The 21,117-nt window shown below is 43.2% G+C and overlaps 5 protein-coding genes and 1 non-coding gene across 7 annotated transcripts in view; 3 read left to right on the forward strand and 3 right to left on the reverse strand.

Moving 5' to 3' along the window:
- oprk1 (opioid receptor, kappa 1) lies at window positions 1–3,876 on the forward strand. Its single transcript, XM_019877695.1, has 4 exons — window positions 1–185; window positions 907–1,194; window positions 1,864–2,216; window positions 2,417–3,876. The coding sequence occupies exons 2-4, from the start codon at window positions 923–925 to the stop codon at window positions 2,947–2,949; spliced, it is 1,158 nt and encodes a 385-aa protein (XP_019733254.1). The 5' UTR covers window positions 1–185; window positions 907–922; the 3' UTR covers window positions 2,950–3,876.
- A 1,716-nt stretch (window positions 3,877–5,592) lies between these two features.
- Window positions 5,593–7,969, forward strand: LOC109520459 (charged multivesicular body protein 5-like). The gene is made up of 8 exons (XM_019877694.1): window positions 5,593–5,777; window positions 6,082–6,186; window positions 6,267–6,313; window positions 6,727–6,820; window positions 6,915–6,986; window positions 7,058–7,166; window positions 7,424–7,539; window positions 7,635–7,969. The coding sequence occupies exons 1-8, from the start codon at window positions 5,709–5,711 to the stop codon at window positions 7,683–7,685; spliced, it is 663 nt and encodes a 220-aa protein (XP_019733253.1). The 5' UTR covers window positions 5,593–5,708; the 3' UTR covers window positions 7,686–7,969.
- A 625-nt stretch (window positions 7,970–8,594) lies between these two features.
- trnar-ucu (transfer RNA arginine (anticodon UCU)) lies at window positions 8,595–8,687 on the reverse strand. Its single transcript has 2 exons — window positions 8,651–8,687; window positions 8,595–8,630 (listed from the first exon to the last, which is right to left on the reverse strand). It is a non-coding gene; the product is annotated as a tRNA-Arg (tRNA).
- A 295-nt stretch (window positions 8,688–8,982) lies between these two features.
- Window positions 8,983–13,483, forward strand: bag1 (BCL2 associated athanogene 1). Of its 2 annotated transcripts, none has more exons than XM_019877950.1 (7): window positions 8,983–9,115; window positions 9,572–9,700; window positions 9,769–9,851; window positions 9,935–10,048; window positions 10,376–10,483; window positions 12,351–12,413; window positions 12,529–13,483. In XM_019877950.1, the coding sequence occupies exons 1-7, from the start codon at window positions 9,079–9,081 to the stop codon at window positions 12,631–12,633; spliced, it is 639 nt and encodes a 212-aa protein (XP_019733509.1). In that variant the 5' UTR covers window positions 8,983–9,078; the 3' UTR covers window positions 12,634–13,483. The 2 variants fall into 2 exon arrangements, with proteins under 2 accessions (XP_019733509.1, XP_019733510.1); XM_019877951.1 differs by having other exon boundaries at window positions 8,984–9,115; window positions 12,544–13,483.
- Window positions 13,484–13,590: 107 nt separating this feature from the next.
- myl12.2 (myosin, light chain 12, genome duplicate 2) lies at window positions 13,591–15,004 on the reverse strand. The gene is made up of 3 exons (XM_019877953.1): window positions 14,570–15,004; window positions 14,343–14,504; window positions 13,591–13,940 (listed from the first exon to the last, which is right to left on the reverse strand). The coding sequence occupies exons 1-3, from the start codon at window positions 14,751–14,753 to the stop codon at window positions 13,768–13,770; spliced, it is 519 nt and encodes a 172-aa protein (XP_019733512.1). The 5' UTR covers window positions 14,754–15,004; the 3' UTR covers window positions 13,591–13,767.
- A 722-nt stretch (window positions 15,005–15,726) lies between these two features.
- Window positions 15,727–21,117, reverse strand: part of cnn2 (calponin 2) — a 7,166-nt gene continuing 1,775 nt past the window's right edge. The window contains exons 2-7 of the mRNA XM_019877938.1: window positions 19,161–19,282; window positions 19,019–19,085; window positions 18,578–18,715; window positions 18,311–18,427; window positions 17,525–17,671; window positions 15,727–17,027 (exon numbers count right to left, since the gene is read on the reverse strand). Of these exons, the coding sequence (XP_019733497.1) occupies window positions 16,728–17,027; window positions 17,525–17,671; window positions 18,311–18,427; window positions 18,578–18,715; window positions 19,019–19,085; window positions 19,161–19,282 (891 nt within the window). The 3' untranslated portion in view covers window positions 15,727–16,727. The remainder of the gene's footprint in view (window positions 17,028–17,524; window positions 17,672–18,310; window positions 18,428–18,577; window positions 18,716–19,018; window positions 19,086–19,160; window positions 19,283–21,117) is intronic.

Below are 21,117 nucleotides of genomic sequence, written 5' to 3' on the forward strand. Positions count from 1 at the left end.
CGGAGCGTCAGCGCTTAAGCAAGCTGCACACTGAGCCACGCTCACTCCATCTGCTTCTTCTCCTTCTCCACAGTAATAATAAGCCGCAAACATTATTGCGAATCGTTTCATTAGCGTTTTCAATCACTCTTTGTCAGCTTTGCGGTATTTGTATTAACTTTTTAGGAAGCTGGGACAATTCAAAGGTAAGCTCGTGTTGATGCTGTGTGTCACTGTGGTGTCGTGCCTGTTCAGCAGATTGTTTTTGCTTTTTTTTTGTCGCCAAAGTGGATGAAATGCTCGTTTTTTTGCATAGATTCTCATCAGGGGTCTCACTATCGTATTTTCTTAGACGCGGATATCATTGCAGAATTACGACATCCATGCTGTTTGAACTGCCGCAAATGTCTCCAATAAGCGTTTGTACCTTTATTGCCGAACATTTGAGCGCACCTTTTCCACCACAACGGCTTTAATATCGTAATGTTTATAAAAGTCGTTGTATTTCTTGTATTTTGCATTTTAACGCCATTTTTTAAAACGCAGGAATGGCAATATATCTCACTATTTTTGCTTTTAGTCGCTCAAAAAATGTTATATGTCACAAACGTCTTGAAAAAGGCTTTTGTCTCTGTCTGATCAAATTACACCGGAGACCACTTTTACACAATGTCTTTAAAACCCATGGAATTTCTTTCTATACTGTCAAAAAAGTGTCATGGCCGTGAATTTGGCATCCATTTGACGTCATTATACAAAAACGCGACACACATCCAAATGAATTCGCATAGAAATAGGTTCCAGTTGATTATTTTTGCTCATGTTCGATTGCATTTTTTTTTTTTTTTAGCTTGTGGTGCTTTTATTGTGGTAAACATCTATAAATGCCATGGTGGATGCGTGTTTATTTGTTTGTTTGTTTAACAGCAGCGATCAAGAACGCATGGATACCAGCGTGGTGCATATCCACCGAGGAGGAGAGCCCGAGGGCATGTGTCCCTGGGACGGGGAGGGAGAGGCGGCGGCTGGGGGTTGCACCTGGGCGACTTCCGCCGCCTCCTCCTCGTCCTTGGACGCTTTGAACGGGTCGTGGGAGGGGGAAGCCGACGACGCCGAGCCTATGTCGCCCATTCACCCGGTCATCGTGGCCGTGTACTCGCTAGTGTTCGTGGTGGGCCTGGTGGGCAACTGCCTGGTCATGTACGTCATCATCAGGTCAGTTCATTTTACAATTGTACGTTTTAATGGATGAGAAAATGTTATCACGAAAGTCTTGCTGCTTTCTTGAAAACTTGAATTGTTGGACATCACTTCGGAGATCCAAAAAGAAGGCGAATGGATAGGGTGTCATTTCATCTTCGCCACTGGGTGGCAGTCTTGTAACGTTTTATCAGATTAATACTGGAGACCAGGTGCGCTCAAGTGCAAACACCAAAGGTTCGCAAAGAATTCTTCACAATAAATCAAAGGCCCATGCAATTTTCGAGGTCGGTCAGGCCACATGTGCTTATACTATATTGTACAAAACAAATTGTCCTTTTCACTCATAGCAGCAAGAACATAAATTCAATTGCAATTCAATGTGATTTATTTTGACAACGTTAAAACAAAGAGTCAAATAAAACAACACATGACCCCTTTCATGAATCCAAAACTATTATACCAATGCAACACACATTGGCTCATGTTGATAAAGAGTCAAAATGGTGGTGGGGGGGGGTACAATTTCAATTTATGAATGCAACAATTGCCACATCCCCAACACACACACACACACACACACACACACACACACACACTTCTTAACAAGAAAAAAAAGGGTGATCAACAACAAGAAAGTGCAATCGGTACGAGTATTGTATGTTTACTTTGCGTGCGCATCAGGTACACAAAGATGAAGACAGCCACCAACATCTACATCCTGAACCTAGCGGTGGCGGACGCACTGGTGACCACCACCATACCCTTCCAGAGCACCGATTTCCTGCTCAGCTCGTGGCCTTTTGGTGAGGTGGCGTGCAAGGTGTTCATCTCTATTGACTACTACAACATGTTCACCAGCATCTTCACGCTCACCATGATGAGCGTGGACCGTTACGTGGCCGTGTGCCACCCTGTCAAGGCCCTCGACTTCCGCACACCTGTCAAAGCCAAAGTCATCAACGTGCTCATCTGGGTGCTGTCGTCCACCGCCGGCATGCCTGCTATGATTCTGGGTGGCACCAAGACCAACAATGGTAGGTCTGCAAAGTTGTTGTCGTTTTCACTGGAGAGTTGGGCTAGGACTTGTATTTCTGAAAATGTGCAGATACGATACTGGTTTGGAAATGCATCGCCTTAAGTTTGAGGATGCACATTTCAGCGGCTGGTTAGGGCAGGGACACGTACTGTATCTCTAAAATGTGGAGCTACTCATATTGTTGTTTCTGACTACCAGGGACAACAGAATGCGCTCTCCAGTTCCCCGAGCCGTACAGTTACTGGGACACGCTGATGAAGATCTGCGTGTTCATCTTTGCCTTTGTGGTGCCCGTCATCATCATCAGTGTGTGCTACACGCTGATGATCCTGCGCCTCAAGAGCGTCCGCCTGTTGTCCGGCTCACGCGAGAAGGACCGCAACTTGCGGCGTATCGCCCGCCTGGTTCTGGTGGTGGTGGCTGTCTTTGTGGTGTGCTGGACCCCCATCCACATTTTCATCCTAGTCAAGGCCCTGTCGCCCCACGTGCCCGAGACCACGCCCGTCATGGCCGCCTACTTCTTCTGCGTGGCGCTGGGCTACACCAACAGCAGTCTCAACCCCATCCTCTACGCATTCCTGGACGAGAACTTCAAGAGATGCTTCAGAGACTTTTGCTGCCCCGGCTCCCGGAGGGATTGCCAGGGGGTGAGCCGGGTCAGGAGCACCCTGAGGGACCACTCATGTCCCCCGGACAACCGCGGCGACCCCAGGCAGGCCAGGCCCGTATGACTAGCCGTGGACAGGTCCTCTGTGCTGGGACTCGAGGACTCCAACGAACTGTGCTTGACGCAAGTCACCACCGCTGTCTGAACCTCATCCTGGGGGTCCACAACCTGTGAAAGGCACATTGTGGTCTGCTTGTGATGACACCATGATCATCATGTCACCATGGTGGTCCACAACCGGTGATGTTACCAGTGGTCCACTTGTGAAGTCACCTCGGTGGCGGCATGGTCACGGTGGATCACCAATTGTGATGTCACCGCAGCGGTCCACCTCTGATGACATGACACACTAATGATCACCTATGGTGATCGGGAACTTGTGATGTCACTAAGATGGTCCACTTGTCATTCCACCATGGTGGTCCGCAACTTCAATCTCACCTTGGTCACCATAGTGATGATGTCACCGCAGTGTTCAACTTGTAATGTCATCCGGCAGTCTGTTTGTGATGACTCCATAGGGTGGTCAGCCACTTGTAGTATCAACCATGGTGGTCCGCTAATTGTGACATCGTCATACCGGAGATGTGCCTGGCGGTTTGCAGCTCATGATGTCACCCGTGTTAATCCGCTTGTGATGTCATTATCGTGGTCTGCAATGATGGTTCACAAGCTGTGATATCAACCATGGTGGTCTACCAATTGTGATGTCACCACGGTGGCTTGGTTGTAACATAGACGAATATCCTGCTGTGGTGTTTTGACCACCGTTGATTTAACACCTCAGTTAATCACTTGTGTCTCCCCATTTCACCTTAGGAAAAATAACATGGTGGCTGTAATTAGCTTCACTTTGATCCTTCGCAGAACCGTGCGTCCCGGTTGATTTCTTTCCTGCAATACACAGCACCTGCAAAGCAGACGTGGCTGAAAAAAATGACATTTATGCTAGATTGTGGTATCAGTATTATTTTTGTGTGTAAATATAAAGGCATCCTCTCAGTAAATGTCTTGTTTTTGTACACAATTTGAGGAAATGCAAAATACATTTTTTTTTCTTTGTTGCTGGGCAGAATTCGTGTGTACAAGGCCGATTTAAAAAAAAAATCTATACTGGTACTCACATCTCCGAGACTGTTTCATTGGGGAAAAGGGTTGCAAAAAAAAAAAAAAAAAAAGAGTCATCAGGAACACAATCAGACAAACACAGAAATGATTCCAAAAACAGCGCTTGGAGCAAAACGAAACATTGTTTTATTTATTCATACGTATCCATTTTGCAACAGAGTCACCACTCTGTGTTACTTGTAAAAGGGGGGCCAAAGAGAATTTGAGACATGAGTGTTTTGCATTGTTAGGGTGGGCACTAAACAAATGGAAAGAGTCCGCATTAAAGCACTTAAATGTCTGCTGGATGGTCTCATGCATAATGTATGAGCTTCTAGGACCAGATCAATATGCTCCCATTGGTTTGTATCGTAATTAAAAAAAGAATTGATCCCTCATATGTCATATTGTGACATATTAAAATATTAATTGTGATTGTATATATTAATCTCTTTGTTCTTTGCTGTATCAATGTGTGACTGTGCCATATATGCAACAATAAATTTGCGCCTTGTGACTGTTTCATCCATTTCGTGGTCACCAAATGGACTTTTAACCACGCGGCTTGTTCATCGTCAATAACCGAGCAACGCTGCTCTTCACCTGAGACACAAAGACGCAGCGTATCCATGACGACGCCACTGACTGTGAAAAGCACTTTTGGCACCCTTTTTCACCCCTCCCTGTCATTTGGCCTCGTGGAGGAAACTGCAAGGATGTGCTTCAGTTAATGATGGTGATAATGATGACACGTGTTTAATTAATCCTAAACCAAATACAAAAGTTCACCAAAGCCCCTTTGACACTGCCTGTAAAATAGAGTAGAACCTTTTTTATCGAGAACATTTTCAAAATAGTACTTTATTTTTAATCCAGATTTTATTTATTTGTTTTTATTAATTACACAATGAATTCCTAAAATATTTCAAGAAACTTTCCAAATGAATTTGGGGAAATTTTGAGATATATTTTTTCATAGTAATTAAATGCAAACATTTGCTTTGCGATAATCTGTTGTATGCTTCCCTCACAAGTCTGAATTTATTGTGTTCGTGGAATAAAATAAGATCAGGTGAAGCAACTGTCCTCAGGCTCGCGTTGCGGACTTCACATGACCAAACTCAGAAAATAGGTGATCCGTGATGGCAATTTTGCGTCAATTTCTGTCAACAGCAGAAGGCGCTATTGGCCCAAATGGCAGCCCACTGACATGTATCAGCATGGAGGGAGAATAATTCTCGAGGGTGACAGCTAGGGCCATCGCCCTGCCGTGCTGCTTCAGGGCGCACTGTCACCAGATATAATTCCTCCAACGGCCGTCTAAATTGTTATTTACTTGGGGGCAGACTTCAGCTCTAGAATATATGAAATAAACGTGTGCATGAGTAATTATTTCACGTAATAAGATGAAAATATATTTTTTTAAATGCAACTTTATGATGTTCGTCTGAAGAAAATGCACCAAAACCAAAGAATAATGTCATTTCAGCTGTTCTGATGTCAAACAAAGCGAATGGGAACAGAAGCAATGGGACAATAGGCTACAGTACCGAAACGCACCTAAACGCTCATTGGCTGACTGTCCTTACACGAACCAATCGCAACCTTTCATCCCCGCCTTCCACTTCCGGGTGTCTTCAATGGAGAAATCCTTTCCCGTTTAACGGGCAATATTGTGTTTTGGAAGTAAAATTAACGTTCCCCCACGTAAAAACAATGAACAGACTATTCGGTCGAAGTAAACCAAGAGCGCCTGCCCCAGATCTGTCAGAGTGTATCGGCAATGTGAGTAGTACCTGGCAGTCCCAGACATGTTTGTTGTTTATTGTTATACTTTCCGTTATTTTTCTCGTCTGGCTACAACTCGCCATGCTATTTGTAATTGTTTATTGCATTTGGTTGTAATTAACATCGAAAAAACAGTGTTATTTATGGGTTGTTTTTAACAAGCTCTGGCCACCCTTATTTCAAGACCGATGATAATCAGTAGCTCAAAGTGGGGGAGCCATTTTAGTCTAAATCAAGGCGTCCCAGTAGCCATAACCATTATGGGTGAGAGGGGGTAAATTAACGTTATGTGACGTTCCAGGTGGACGCCAGGGGTGAGTCTATCGAGAAGAAGATCAGCATGCTGGACGCAGAGCTTTTTAAGTACAAGGAGCAGATGAAAAAGCTGAAGGATGGGCCCTCCAAGGTGAAAAATACTAAACGAAATCAATCAGAACTAAATTCACCAGACGTGGTCTTCGTTATTTTATTTTTTTGTTTTTGTAGAACATGGTGAAACAGAAGGCCATGCGAGTGCTGAAACAGAAGAAGATGTGAGTACACACAGAAAGTACACTTTCACACTCAGACACTTTAAAATGAGAACGCAGCCCTTAAATAAATTCCTGAGACCAGAACGATATCGGTATAGAACCCAACTTGTGAGTACTCACTGATACTAAATAAGATTACGGTACTACTTTTGATACTTACCGTTTCTAGTTCACCAATGACAATTTTACAGTAAGACCATTCGTTTAATTCTGACAAAAGGCAGAACATTCACCCTGCAATAGACAATTAAATTCTAAAATAAAACACAAGCAACTCTGAATTTAGGATTGAAACAAAAGTTGAAAATTCAATTCAGAACTCACTGAGAACCAAAACAGCAGCACCGACCGAGCCACGTGGAGAGTTTCCAGGACAATTTTTACCGCGGTACTTATGGTTTGCTGTCACACAGGTACGAGGGTCAGCGAGAGCAGCTGGCTCAGCAGTCTTTCAACATGGAGCAGGCCAACTACACCCTGCAGACGCTCAAGGACACCAAGTCGACCGTAACATTTGCTGCCTTCTGTGCATGTGTGCTGTGCAAAATTTGCTCTTCCTTCCTCACAAAGGAGGACATCGCCCTTGTTGTTCTTTGGCCAGGTGGACGCCATGAAGATTAGCGCCAAGGAAATGAAAAGGGCCTACAAGGAAGTCAAAGTGGACCAGATTGATGTATGTCAATCTCTCTATCTCCATGCATCCATCCATGCATCCATCCATATTTACCAATATTCATATTTCAGGACCTGCAGGACCAACTGGAGGACCTGATGGAGGACGCCAACGAGGTTCAGGAGGCAATGAGTCGCAGCTACGGCACTCCCGATATTGACGAGGATGACTTGGAAGCGGGTATGCTCAAGCAGCAGCTCAGCAACTCGCGCAGTTTGACAACCCATTTTACGTTCGAATGTTGAAGGTTTTGAATGTAAATTAATGACTCGACGTGTTTTGTCAAAATGGGTATTTTTCTTATTTTATGTGAAGAAAGAAACCCATCTATACTTGTGTTATTTCCGTGGAAGATGATGCGAGGAAAATCATTGTTGACACGGGATATTTGATGTGAAAGCCGTGAAAGACATTCTGTTGCTTTTGCGGGCTGGCAGAGCTGGACGCACTCGGTGATGAGCTCCTGCTGGACGAAGACACCTCTTACCTGGATGATGCTTCGGCCGCTCCCTCTATCCCTGAGGGCATGCCTGGAGAAAGCAAGACAGACAAGGTCGAGACACCAAATGTCTGCTATTCATTTGTAGATTATTTCTATGTTTTGTTTTGTTTTTTCAAATCATACTCATATCTTTCTTCCATTTGCAGGACGGCGTTTTGGTGGATGAGTTCGGCCTCCCGCAGATTCCCGCCACTTAAATGCACGTGTCAGCTGCACTTTGACTGAAACCACTTAATATTTATTACTTATTTTTTAATGTACTGTAGATGAACACAAATACAGCACATGTGATTGGTGACTACTACTATGTGCAGCACTGTAACATACTTGTTTTTAATTCCATTCAAAAATCATAATTTCATCATATGCTCGGAAGTTATTTATGGTCTTGATTTTTCAGTATTGTTTTTGTGATTTGTGAGGGGCATTGAGAGTGTCTGCAGATTTAATGTTTGAATTAAATGTTGATTTGTTGGTTATTCGAGCTCATCTGTGTCGTTTCTTTCAGTTGGAGGAGAAATTGCCACAACGTATTGGAATACCGGCTTAGAGCAAGGGTGGGCACGGTATGGCCCGGTGGTCTCATATGAATCAATCCATTCTTGAATCTACAGTAGCTCAACTTACATTTACAGCCTATAATATTCATTGCCTTCTATCCGTGATTTGTTAAAATACACTTATCCATTTCTATATTTCATAAAATGATTCTGCAACTGGTTCGTTGGAAGTCGAATGATAAAATAGATGGGAAATACAAAAAACGGTGACATATAGAGTCCATATTGTAAGTGTATTTTATTAAGTAATTGGTATATTTATTCTAAATACAGTGTTCGTAAGTACTGTTTACAAATGTGCAGTTTTTCTTGTATTAAATTGGTTTGTAAAGTTATTCTGTGTGTGTGTGTGTGTTGCGATTTTGTTTAATTAATTCTAATTATGAATAATACAAGTTTACAAAATAGTTCTTCGAAGTATAACATTTTAAATGTATCTAAAATCAGTTTTATCAAAGTGAAGTTTACATGTACATTCCCCATTGAACAAAAAGTGAACCGACCGAAGCCTTCGAGGAACTACCAAAAGAGTTGTTTACCAAAACCCGACTCTGGTGGGACTCGAACCCACAACCTTTGAATCACTTCCGACGTGAATTTGCTAGAAGTCCAATGCGCTATCCATTGCGCCACAGAGCCAACTATCATGTTGTATCACGAATTTCAATCCCGTTAAATATAAAAGAACGTTTGTATGGGCCAACTTTCTTGTCTAATTTTGCCATTTCGAACTGAATAAAGCAATATTTGTTGTAAAAGTGGTATCCTCGCGACATGAATCGAACATTAGCTCTGGAATTGTGTTTTTAAATGAATTATTTAATTCAATTTTATTTATTATTGTAATATGGAATTGTTAATAGGAACACTATTTCGGAAACACAGTTTCAAGTATTGTTTAAATAAAATCACCCTGTCGTTAATTCGGTCAAATGAACTGCTTCCGGTTTTACTCGGAAACAGTTAACTTGCCATTAGCTTTTAGCATAGTTATTCATGCCACGATTAATGTAAACGGCGATATTTAAACATGTCGGCGCAAGCAATCACCGTGTTCGTCGCTTACGGTAATATTATAACCTTCTAATTATCAGAAGATATTCGAATAATATTTGTTATGTCTTATGTCGTAACGAGAATTACAGTCGGCGGAAATAAATGGCTTGCTAGCGTGCTTGCTATCGGGGTAAACAGAAGAGCATAACAAGCCTTGTAGCACAGCGTGAATGTTATTCTGCTTTACTCAATGTTTTAGAGGCGTACATTTCAACAGTGATTCGTTTCAAAAAGTATCTCATGCTGCTTCGTGTTAGTCATTGGATTCAGCTTCAGCAAAGTGTGTGGCTCACCGGCACCACGGTCGACTCGTGATTGTCACGTCTGCCTCACAGTTCTGAAGTTGTGGCTAGTGTTTTTTACCCTAATATGTTTGCGTTGTTTTTTTTAAGTATGAATATGGACAAACGCTATATAAATGGATGCAAGGATCGACGTTTGTTATTCCTGATAATTCCCCCCTCCAGGTTCTACGAAGCACAATATCAAGGTGACCACTCAGGAGGATGGCAAGAGTCCCACTGTCAAAGACCTGTCAGATTGTCTCACACAGCTCACCGGAGTCCCTCAGGCCTCTCAGAAGATCATCTTCAAGGGTAAGAGCCATTTTTGGACGGCTGTCGGTGCGATTGTTTCCCTCATTGCGATTCTGCTGACGTTACAGGGAAGTCGCTGAAGGACATGGAACAGACACTGTCCAGCTACGGGATAAGTGACGGATGCAAGCTCATGATGATTGGAAAGAGGGTGAGACTTTAAAACTTTCTGTGTGTGTGTGTGTGTGTGTGTGTGTGTGTGTTACGGTGTATTAAGGCGGACTCTGCCAACAGAACAGTCCTGAGGAGGAAGCTGAGCTGAAGAAGCTGAAAGACATCGAAAAATCAGTGGAGCAGATGGCAAAAAAGCTGGAGAAGGTTGACGGGGAGTTGACTGGACTGAAGAACGTACGTTCGTTTATCTTTTCCTGCATACCTCTTGCGCTGTTCATGTCAAAGTCAGCATAAAAACACCAAGGAGTATGAACATTCTGCTCAAAATAAATACAAAGCCCTAAGATATGACTTTGAGGGGGGGGAAAAAAGTGCTTTTGCGATGGATTCATAACCAACTTTCATTTCGCAAACGAACATTTTTTTTTCGAATAAAATATCAAATTTAATCTGTACCTTTATTTTCATTCTTTAGAGTGTCGTCAGTCACGTGATTTTCAGTTGATCTGATCTCGTGTGTAAAAGATTGTATCAAATACTTTGCGACTTTTTTTTTAACAGGGCTTCCTGGCCAAAGATCTTCAGGCTGACGCTCTGGGCAAACTTGACCATCGAGTGAAAGTCGCAGCCGAACAGTTTATGAAGATCCTGGAGCAGATCGATGCTCTGGTAATCTCTTTCACCTTAATTTAATAATATTATAACCTTCTAATTATCAGAAGATATTCGAATAATATTTGTTATGTCTTATGTCGTAACGAGAATTACAGTCGGCGGAAATAAATGGCTTGCTAGCGTGCTTGCTATCGGGGTAAACAGAAGAGCATAACAAGCCTTGTAGCACAGCGTGAATGTTATTCTGCTTTACTCAATGTTTTAGAGGCGTACATTTCAACAGTGATTCGTTTCAAAAAGTATCTCATGCTGCTTCGTGTTAGTCATTGGATTCAGCTTCAGCAAAGTGTGTGGCTCACCGGCACCACGGTCGACTCGTGATTGTCACGTCTGCCTCACAGTTCTGAAGTTGTGGCTAGTGTTTTTTACCCTAATATGTTTGCGTTGTTTTTTTTAAGTATGAATATGGACAAACGCTATATAAATGGATGCAAGGATCGACGTTTGTTATTCCTGATAATTCCCCCCTCCAGGTTCTACGAAGCACAATATCAAGGTGACCACTCAGGAGGATGGCAAGAGTCCCACTGTCAAAGACCTGTCAGATTGTCTCACACAGCTCACCGGAGTCCCTCAGGCCTCTCAGAAGATCATCTTCAAGGGTAAGAGCCATTTTTGGACGGCTGTCGGTGCGATTGTTTCCCTCATTGCGATTCTGCTGACGTTACAGGGAAGTCGCTGAAGGACATGGAACAGACACTGTCCAGCTACGGGATAAGTGACGGATGCAAGCTCATGATGATTGGAAAGAGGGTGAGACTTTAAAACTTTCTGTGTGTGTGTGTGTGTGTGTGTGTGTGTGTGTTACGGTGTATTAAGGCGGACTCTGCCAACAGAACAGTCCTGAGGAGGAAGCTGAGCTGAAGAAGCTGAAAGACATCGAAAAATCAGTGGAGCAGATGGCAAAAAAGCTGGAGAAGGTTGACGGGGAGTTGACTGGACTGAAGAACGTACGTTCGTTTATCTTTTCCTGCATACCTCTTGCGCTGTTCATGTCAAAGTCAGCATAAAAACACCAAGGAGTATGAACATTCTGCTCAAAATAAATACAAAGCCCTAAGATATGACTTTGAGGGGGGGGAAAAAAGTGCTTTTGCGATGGATTCATAACCAACTTTCATTTCGCAAACGAACATTTTTTTTTCGAATAAAATATCAAATTTAATCTGTACCTTTATTTTCATTCTTTAGAGTGTCGTCAGTCACGTGATTTTCAGTTGATCTGATCTCGTGTGTAAAAGATTGTATCAAATACTTTGCGACTTTTTTTTTAACAGGGCTTCCTGGCCAAAGATCTTCAGGCTGACGCTCTGGGCAAACTTGACCATCGAGTGAAAGTCGCAGCCGAACAGTTTATGAAGATCCTGGAGCAGATCGATGCTCTGGTAATCTCTTTCACCTTAATTTAATCCATGGAAAAAAAAAAAAACAGTAGTACAGTGTTGCCTTGGTATGTGAGTTTATTTCGGGCCATATTCAGAACTAAAAACACTTGTATCTCAAATCTTCTTTCCGTAGTGAAATGAAGATAAGTACCATTAATCTGTTACAGTTCCCCATGAAGTACAACCCAATTTTGTGATGTTTTTTTTTTTTGTAAGAAAAGCATCACTCTGCAGGATTGTACCGTATAAAAACATAATATTGAAATAACGTAATGGAATGTAAAGAATCAGACGGTTTGTTCATCATGCTCATTCCATGGGCACTGTGCTGCTCATATTCTGGTGCGTACATATTGGCCACAAGGGGGCAGTGTAATACATAAGATGCAATACTATTCAAGATGAAGAATATAAAATAACTGTTTTATGCTCGGTTTTCAGATATGTGTAATTAAAATGTGTGCCTTTGCCCTCAGAGCGTCCCGGAGAACTTCAATGACTGCCGGCACAAGAAAAAGGGCCTTGTGAAGACGGTGCAGGTAAGTGCTTGACTCACATTTCCTCTGCCATTCAATGAAACTGGCAAAAAAAAAAAAAAATATATAAAATATATAAATATATATATAAATAAATAAAATCAGTGTTGCTCACAAGATGTCCTCGCGTCAGGACTTCTTGGCCCAGTGTGACAAGATGGAGGCTTGCATATCAGACCACCTGACAAAGATCCAGTCTAAAAATCTGGCCCTGGCAGATTGAAGACATCCTGTACTCATACCGTTGTTATTGCTCTGTGAGCAACTACTGTGCTGTGTACAGAAAGCACCTGCGTTATCTCTATTTATTACTATTGTGGTGTTTTTTGATTAAAACACATTTAAAAGCTCTGAATTGATAGTTAACGCTTGTATGAGTTGGAATCTTGCCTAAAAGAATGTCACAGAAAGACAACAAAAGGAATTGAGTCTTTTTAATTTTATTTTGCATTTCATTTTGAAGACTTCAAATGCAATCACAATTCTGCAATTTATATTCGATCCATTTGCCCGTTTTTTTTTTTTTTTTTTAATGGAAGACATTTTGAATATTTCCTATCAGGATCGTCTGAACAATTCATGGAATCGGTTCATAGTTTTACTTCATTTCAGTTCAAATTGTCCCTATTTTATTCTTGTATTGAGTTATGTCACTTAAAACATTACCTATACAGGTAATAAAGCATTGCTTTTTTTTTTTGCAGCATTTAACTTTTTTTTCTGTTTTTAACTGAAATGACTTAAAAACATTTCACTGTCGATTGGTTTGAAAGGGGCAACAGTTTGCAGCTGAAACAAAATGAGTCCATCCTTTTACTTTTAGATTAGTAATTAACTTGTTGAAGTGAGTAGAGTTTTTTTAACAAGATAAAATTTACGTGTTGAAGCAGTTTGGGGAAGAAAATGCAAATGCAACTGAAATCTGACGTTTGACGTTATGAGGGTGACTGTCTAAACCTGAAACAAACAATGAAGTTTTTTTTTAAACACTTGTATGACAATTAAAATGTTATCGAACATGACATGTCTTAGTCAAGAAAGGATGGTGGCAGTTTAAGACTAAAAAAAAAAAAGTAATAAATAACCAGTGGTTTGTTTAGATGTGGCAATGTTACACTTCTATTGGCTAAATGCCTACTGTATCAAGAGGTGATCGCGAATTAATGATCATCAGTCACAGTAACACATGCATCGTCTTTAACAGATACATTACCGGTACATAAATTTTTAATACTTGAACACATACTCTTAGTGATGTGCAAATGAGCAGGAAGCAGCTACATGACAGCCTTACGGCGGGCTACACAAAACACACAACGATAATTTGCACTCCTCCGGTGGTGGGTCGGGTCAGTGGCTAATTGTCCTTGTCCTTGGCGCCGTGCTTGAGGATACGCGTGAACACCATGTAGTTGAAGTTGCCCTTCTTGTCGATGGGCGCCTCCCGGAAGAGCTCATCCACTTCCTCGTCCGTGAACCTGTCGCCCATGGTGGTCAACAGCTCACGGAGCTGTTCGTCCTGGATCATTCCTGCCGTCGCCACAAGAGACACACTTGTTACACTCGGTCATGTATTGTAACGGCAGTACAATATTCCATAAACTGTACTTCCTTCTTAAAATTCTGGCAACTTTTCACATTTTATTTTTTATCCCTCCTTTGTACACTGGCAAAAAGATATTTTCTGAACATCAGATTTGTACCTGAACAAATGAAGTGGGTGATTTTACTGTACATTGGGACTATAATAAAGGCTGTCTCATCTAATTCTCCTTGTCTCCTTGATGGGACTTCTGGTGAGCGGCCCGAACATATAAACAGAGAAACAAGGATCCAAGAAGTTGAAACTAAAAAAATAACAGATTTGTCCTGTACCAATTTTTTTGGCAACACGGTCAGAGCATTCGACACGTGGCTTCAAAATGCACTCACCTGTGCCTTCTTCGTCAAAGCAGGCAAAGGCATTTCGGATGACGTCCTCGGGGTCGGTGCCGTTCAGCTTCTCCCCGAACATGGTGAGGAACATTGTGAAGTTGATCGGACCCGGGGCTTCGTTCATCATGGCCTCTAGGTAGTCATCAGTGGGGTTTTTACCTGAAGAAAAACAACAAAGTGGTAACTGGTCAGAAAGTACTGTTGTTTTTGTGTTGCTGGTCTACCTAGAGAGGCCAACATGTCGTGCAGGTCCTCCTTGTCGATGAAGCCGTCCCTGTTTTGGTCAATCATGTTGAAGGCCTCCTTGAACTCCTGGATCTGGGACTGGTCGAACATTGCAAACACGTTGGAGGTGGCGCGCTGAGGGCGCTTCTTAGTGTTCTTGCCCTTGGCCCTTTTGCTCGACATGTTGGCGACTCTAAAGTCCCCTTCGCCTCCTTCTGGAATGCAAAATATCACCGATCTGTCAAGGAGGGGAAGCTCAATTTAGGCCTACATCATAAAATGCGTCCGTTTATTTATACGTGAATTCTACTCTCCGTTCCTTTTCCAAAAAAAAAAAATGAAAGGATGCCTTCACCGTAAGATCATTGGCTCATTCGCTGTCAATCAATAAGGATTCAGCCTCAGCGAGATCATCCAATCATCATGAAGAAAAGCTGAGCTTCTGCACGCCCACTGTCCATAGACTCCCAGAGACATTGAGCGTCCAATGGGCGGGACAAAGCCAGCATTTATCCAATGACTTGTCTCGTTTGAATGCATTGGGACAACCAAACCCTCTCTCGACGCCCATCGTCCGCGCAGTCGACGCTCAGCGTCCGCACCGTTTAAAGCACAAGTGAAGCTGTGGGAATGAAAGAAAAGAGAGTCCCGTCGTAACCAGTCATAAGAAGCTGATTCGGAACAAAGGTTGAGCACGTTGTAGCGCATATTTAATCAACGAATATTGTCATACTCTTGTATTTGAAGACGGAATATTGAAATGGCCCGTTCGGTTTATCTATCATATTCCATCTTTAAAGAAGAAAGTTAAGTGAATTGAAATTCCACCGTCAGAGATTCATGACCGTCTCGTTCCAGAGCTCGAGTTCTTATCGATGACATCTGGCACACGGCGGGCATTTCAACGGTGTATCTCCTCAACGGTCATGACTAAAAACAATCATCTGAATGTCGTCAAAGTGGGACAGCATTTTAAAATACACAGTACATGTGAAATGTAGGGTGCAAAAACAAGAACCAAAAATGCTAGTCACCCCTGATAACCCGCAAACTTGCCCTCATTCTGTATCGGTTTCATTAGATGGGACAAAAGACTAGCATCAAAGAAGAGTACAACATAGTATCTGCAGGGACACTGCAACACAACTACACCAGATAATGAATACATATTTATTACAATGCATCAACAAAAACAACTACACCTGCTACTTTATTCTGTACACGTAGACAAAACTAAAAAGCAGCATAATACCGCAACAGAGATTACGATGCTCATATTTTCTCAGATTAACTAAAACATTAAAAGCCAATTAGGAGCTGTTGTGGTCCCCGCCCCCTCCCCTCCCGAGGTGTACTTCATAAATTAGCAGGTTAAATTTATGGGTCAATTTGTTTTTCCATCGGCAGCAATAAAAGCCAGAGTTAAATATCAAACAAACATGGTACTATAAATGTAATTCACGAGTCATTGTTGGAAAAAAAAAAATCACAAAATAGTGTATAAATAAAACAGAATTGAGCAATTGGTTTACACGATAAACAATGTAAAAGGAATGATTCACTTGATATAAAATTTCCAGTATTCATACTTGGACTGTTCAAAACAGGGATTGATTAATGTCAACTCCCCGCCCCCTTCTTCTGTCAAACAAGTTGGACTAGTTATCCAGTCAATCCAAATGTTGACTGTACTGTAATACGTACAACATAAGAAAAGGCAAACTGTGTGAGCAGAAGCTCTCATTTGTCACTAAAACAAAACGGCTACTCTGTAAAATTCGCTGCAATTCAATTTGGATGTCTGGGTGTTTGAATCGAAGGTACTGATTTCCAAGAAAAATACGCTGTCCTTAACATCTCCCTGTGATATGAAGCACTGGGGAAAAGGAAATTTGGCACACCAACAATAACTCCCAGGGATACAAAACAGCATCTAAAGCTTTTGTAGCCTCTTTCCAGATTAAAAAAAAAAAAATCATAAATCACACAAATACAGTTCATTTTGATATGTGTAACAATCACGGGGTAAGAGAAACTCGACTATAAGGACATGTGTGACACTCGGAAGGTGCAGCATCCTTGGGATATAAAACTAAAAACATCTGCCTCGTGTTTTTTTTTTTTTGCAGGGCACGCCTCATCGGACCGCGTCTTCCTCTAGTAATCCGTCCCATCCTCCCTGTACACCTGCTCCTCCTCTTGGTAACCCTGATAACCCTCATCTTGGTAGTCTGGGATGTAGGCTCCGCTGGCGCCATTAGTTTCCTCTGCAACCTCGCCGCCCTTGGTACAGTACTTGGCGTCGTAGATCTGCCGGCCCAGGCCAAAGTTCTGGCCGCTCTGATTGGCTCCCTGGCTGTAGCCCATCTGGAGGGACATGGTGCTGTTGTCACACTTGTCCGTGCCCAGTTTCTGGTCATAGATGGCGCGTCTCGTACCCGGCGCGGTCATCCCGGCCTAAAACAAAAATGCAATGGTAAGTCCCCTCAAGCACACCGGTGTCTTTTTTTTTTTTTTCCTCCCCTCCCCATTTTCTTGACTGCGTTGCTCACTGACGGTTGACAAATGTGTGCTCGTGGGGTGGGCCGCGTGAAATTAGCTCACGGCGATATCTTGTGTCGGAAAGCGTCGACAAGCTGTTTGTTGGGCTTTGCATGCGGCACTTTGCACTTTTTTTTCTTTAAGTGTGAAATTCTGCCACACTTGTGGAGCAAAACTTGCCCCAGCCATCTTCAACTAGCAAAACGCATCCGTTGTAATCTGCACACATTCGTACCTTGAACAAATCGCCATCTTTGCGTTTCTTTGGGTCACGTTATCGGACAGCGATTGATACTGAACAGCTTCCTAATGCGGCACAGTCGTGTGCCGTACTCTTGCACTTTTGTGTCGCGCTGGTGGATGGCTTTCTCTGATTGCGGAGCGATGGTGGTGGGATGATTCCCCGCCCATACCTGGCTTGCCCCCTTGTTGGTTCCCATTTGCAGACTGATGGTGGTGTTGTCCCTCGGGGGCAGCATTGGACATTTGGGGTCATACAAATGCCTCCTGGTGCCGTACGCGTTCATACCTGCCTGGCTGGCACACTTGTTGGTCCCCATCTACAAAGGGCAAACACCAAAATCCTCAATTCAAAAAAAAAATAAAAATAAAAAATAAAAAAATCATCATTTGCCACAAACGAATGCATCCTCGGGGGCAGCATTGGACATTTGGGGTCATACAAATGCCTCCTGGTGCCGTACGCGTTCATACCTGCCTGGCTGGCACACTTGTTGGTCCCCATCTACAAAGGGCAAACACCAAAATCCTCAATTCAAAAAAAAAATAAAAATAAAAAATAAAAAAATCATCATTTGCCACAAACGAATGCATCTGTGTTTATTTCTTGATCTAGGCCACTGGCGTAGAACCTTGAAATGCCTCCGCTCGGCAAACACGGATTCACGCAACGCGTCGACATGATCCGACGGCATCGGGGAAACAGACGAACGCATTCGGCAAAAGGTTGTCCCAGCGACTTGAAAGGACAAAGCGCACTGACTGGTGAGCGGCACGAGGCCCTTTATTCATTTTTTATTTCTTTAAAAACCAACCAAACAAACAAACACCAACAACATATTGATACATTTTGGCACTAAATTAGAGGGCTTTTGCAAACGTATTTTTACATTTTGGCATGAAATGAGTTAATATAAGTGACCAGTTGTCGGGGGTCTTCAAGACAAAATGAAGTGTACCTGGAGGCCGATAACACACTGTCCAGCCTTCAGCTTCTCCTCGTCGAACGTCCGCTTCTGCTTGTCTGCATATTTCACGCCAATGTCGACCCGTGACTGGGCGCCGTTGGTCTTGGCCTGCACAAAGACGACGAGGTCGCAGCGCATCACTCGGCAAGTTATGACGTCAGCTGTGTTGGGAATCACTCGCCATTGTCGCGCTGTTCGCGTGTCGGTCCGGATATCACAATGGCAGCAGACAGACGCTGGCAAAGCGGCGACACTTACCATGCTGGCCAATGCCAGCAGCGTGGTCTGCAACTGCGTCTTGTTGCCATTCTCGAAAAGGTCGTTGGCTTCAAAGGTGTCGTGGGGCTTCAGGCCGTAGGCTTTGATCGCCGTGATGAAGTTGGTCAGGTTCTCCAGCTGAGAGTCAAAAGGAAGGGATGAAGGTGAGCGTGGACGGTGGAATCTGCTTCTCTCTGCAAGATGGGCCATTGGAGCCCATTTTGGGGAAGCCTCAAAAGCAGTCCTAAATTCAATCTCGGCACCGCGAACGTTTTCGCCGTTATTTGCTTGTTTCTTTTTTCAAATAGATGGATTTTTAAAAAAAGCTACAGCTGTGTATTAACATACAACAGACCTCACAACAAGATGCAGTGAGGTCATTAACGCAATTAACATCTCCACGCCCTCATGAATACGAGAATTCATCATGCGGCCACTCACCTGGTGCCAGTTGAGCGACGAGTGGTTGATTGTTTTCACAGACCCAGGTCGGAGTTTGTTAATAAGCCTGAGCGAGAACAGAAATGTATTTAGAAGCGTCGCAAAAGACCACGGCAAGGGAGGTTTAGTCATCTCGGCTTACTGGCACAGAATGACTCCACTTTTGAGGCTGTTCTGGAAGTCGTCGCCGATGGTGGCGCCAGTCAGATCCTCGATCCAGATCCTCAGCTCCTCCTCCTTCTGGAGGTCGTATTTCATTGCAATCTGTCCAAGAAAGACGGATGGGTCAAGAGGCCATTGCAATTCCTTACCTCGTGACCCCCCCCCCCAACTTCACCTCTTGATTTCAAATAGTTCTTGTCACCATGTTGATTCAAGGCAAGGGCAAGGTCATGAAGATGCATTTGATACACAGAAGTTCAGTTTATGTCTGTGAAATTCAAAATTATGGCTGCAGATTGTGTTTCACGGTCACGGCCTACATTTCCCTTTGTATGTCAAAACTGTGTTTTTTTGGCTCCAGGCAGAACACAATTTTGAAAACTGAGCAATTCGCAACCCAATTGTGACAGGAGATTCATGGATGCAGTGAGGGAAGACATGTAGGTAGTTGGCGTCAGAGTAGAGGATGCAGAGAACAGAGAAACATGGAAATGAATGACTCGCTGTGGCAACCCCTGAAAAGGGACAAGACGAAAGGAGAAGTAGTAGTTTGGGTTTGACAGGCTATTTGTATGATAAAATAAAGGCAAATGAATCATGACTTCATGTGAAAGACAGTTTATTGATCTCCTTCCATTAGGAGATCAATAAACACTTGCAGTCTTTCAAGAGTTTGTCTTGGTAGAATTCTATCAGACAAGTATGGCGGCAGGATAAGTCAGCAAGTCATGTTTCATCAAACAAGGAGATTTTCGATAAGACTTGGACCGGAGCACTGAACTTGCGCATGGGAAATACATGACATATACATCCGCGAAGCATAGTTGGGCAGCCTTTGCAATTTGAAAACTGCATTCTACTACATGGAGAAGTCGACTGCAATTTGATGAATTGTGCGGCCCTCAAAAAAGGGGGAAAAAATGTGACGTTGACTGAACACACACGCACACACACACACACACACACACACACACACACACACACACACACACACACACACACACACACACACACACACACACGCACACACACAAGAAAGGATATCCTGTTTACAAAACAGCTAAACCCTCCCCAAAGTCAAATCGAAACATGTCGCGAGGACACAAGAGAACCATTCACATGGGAAGCATTGGCAACATCGAGCCGGTATCCTTTCCTTCTGCCCATCCCCACCTCTGATGTGAAGGACAATAAAGCAAACTGTCGATCTCTCTCGGAGACCCAAAGGAAACGAGAGAGCGGGCCAGAAAATAACCACAAGCACCCAAATTTTGCCGGCGGTGGCACCATTCGGGAATGCCTAAAGTCAAAAGTGCCCTTACAAGAAAACCAACATTGGCTACGGTATGGTCAAGGGGCCCTCCAGATCCCGATGCCATTTCCAGAGCCATGCGGAATGTGAGGAATGCGACCAACGCGGCTCCTAAGAGCAATCGGATGCTCTTGGAAACTTGTCAAGAGTGGCTTGAACAAAAAGAAGGCCGAGAGGGAGGAGGAGGAGGAGTTGGAAGTGCTGACATTTTACAGCGCGACTGCTACCTCACCTCACCGATGGCAGGAAATACCAAAGTCAGCAGCGACAGGCCTCCTCCCTTCAAGTTTGCAAGCACACTTTAAAGGTCTTCCACTTTGTGCACATTTGGGGAGGACAAAACATGCATCTCCTCCGACATACTGCAAACAATGCACGCATGCATAACGGCGGCTGTCAGTGGATTTCCTCTTATGGATGGATGAAGCATCAAACTAGAAGCACTTAATCGGCAGTTTAAGGAGTGGAGTTGAAATTATTGAAATCGCCATTAATCCATCACAAAAAAAAAATTGAATTTGTGTTATTTTAATGTATAAAAACAGAGAGAGAGAGAGAGAGAGAGAGAGAGAGAGAGAGAGAGAGAGAGAGAGAGAGAGACTGTAGAAATGTTCTAGTGTATAGT

This window comes from Hippocampus comes, unplaced genomic scaffold (genome assembly GCF_001891065.2).
Source record: "Hippocampus comes isolate QL1 unplaced genomic scaffold, H_comes_QL1_v1.1 scaffold317, whole genome shotgun sequence".
NCBI classification, from domain to species: Eukaryota; Metazoa; Chordata; class Actinopteri; order Syngnathiformes; family Syngnathidae; genus Hippocampus; species Hippocampus comes.

Bases quoted from the DNA above. Each gene is read 5' to 3' on its own strand.
- oprk1 (XM_019877695.1), top strand. From the start codon at position 923: ATGGATACCAGCGTGGTGCATATCCACCGAGGAGGAGAGCCCGAGGGC. The intron at 1,195-1,863 runs GTCAGTTCATTT...CGTGCGCATCAG, and splicing joins GTCATGTACGTCATCATCAG to GTACACAAAGATGAAGACAG. The intron at 2,217-2,416 runs GTAGGTCTGCAA...TCTGACTACCAG, and splicing joins TGGCACCAAGACCAACAATG to GGACAACAGAATGCGCTCTC.
- LOC109520459 (XM_019877694.1), top strand. From the start codon at position 5,709: ATGAACAGACTATTCGGTCGAAGTAAACCAAGAGCGCCTGCCCCAGAT. The intron at 6,187-6,266 runs GTGAAAAATACT...TTGTTTTTGTAG, and splicing joins TGAAGGATGGGCCCTCCAAG to AACATGGTGAAACAGAAGGC. The intron at 6,314-6,726 runs GTGAGTACACAC...GCTGTCACACAG, and splicing joins GTGCTGAAACAGAAGAAGAT to GTACGAGGGTCAGCGAGAGC.
- bag1 (XM_019877950.1), top strand. From the start codon at position 9,079: ATGTCGGCGCAAGCAATCACCGTGTTCGTCGCTTACG. The intron at 9,701-9,768 runs GTAAGAGCCATT...CTGACGTTACAG, and splicing joins TCAGAAGATCATCTTCAAGG to GGAAGTCGCTGAAGGACATG. The intron at 12,414-12,528 runs GTAAGTGCTTGA...GTTGCTCACAAG, and splicing joins GCCTTGTGAAGACGGTGCAG to ATGTCCTCGCGTCAGGACTT.
- myl12.2 (XM_019877953.1), bottom strand. From the start codon at position 14,753: ATGTCGAGCAAAAGGGCCAAGGGCAAGAACACTAAGAAGCGCCCTCAG. The intron at 14,505-14,569 runs GTAGACCAGCAA...GTTTTTCTTCAG, and splicing joins CGACATGTTGGCCTCTCTAG to GTAAAAACCCCACTGATGAC. The intron at 13,941-14,342 runs GTGAGTGCATTT...TGGCGACGGCAG, and splicing joins CTTTGACGAAGAAGGCACAG to GAATGATCCAGGACGAACAG.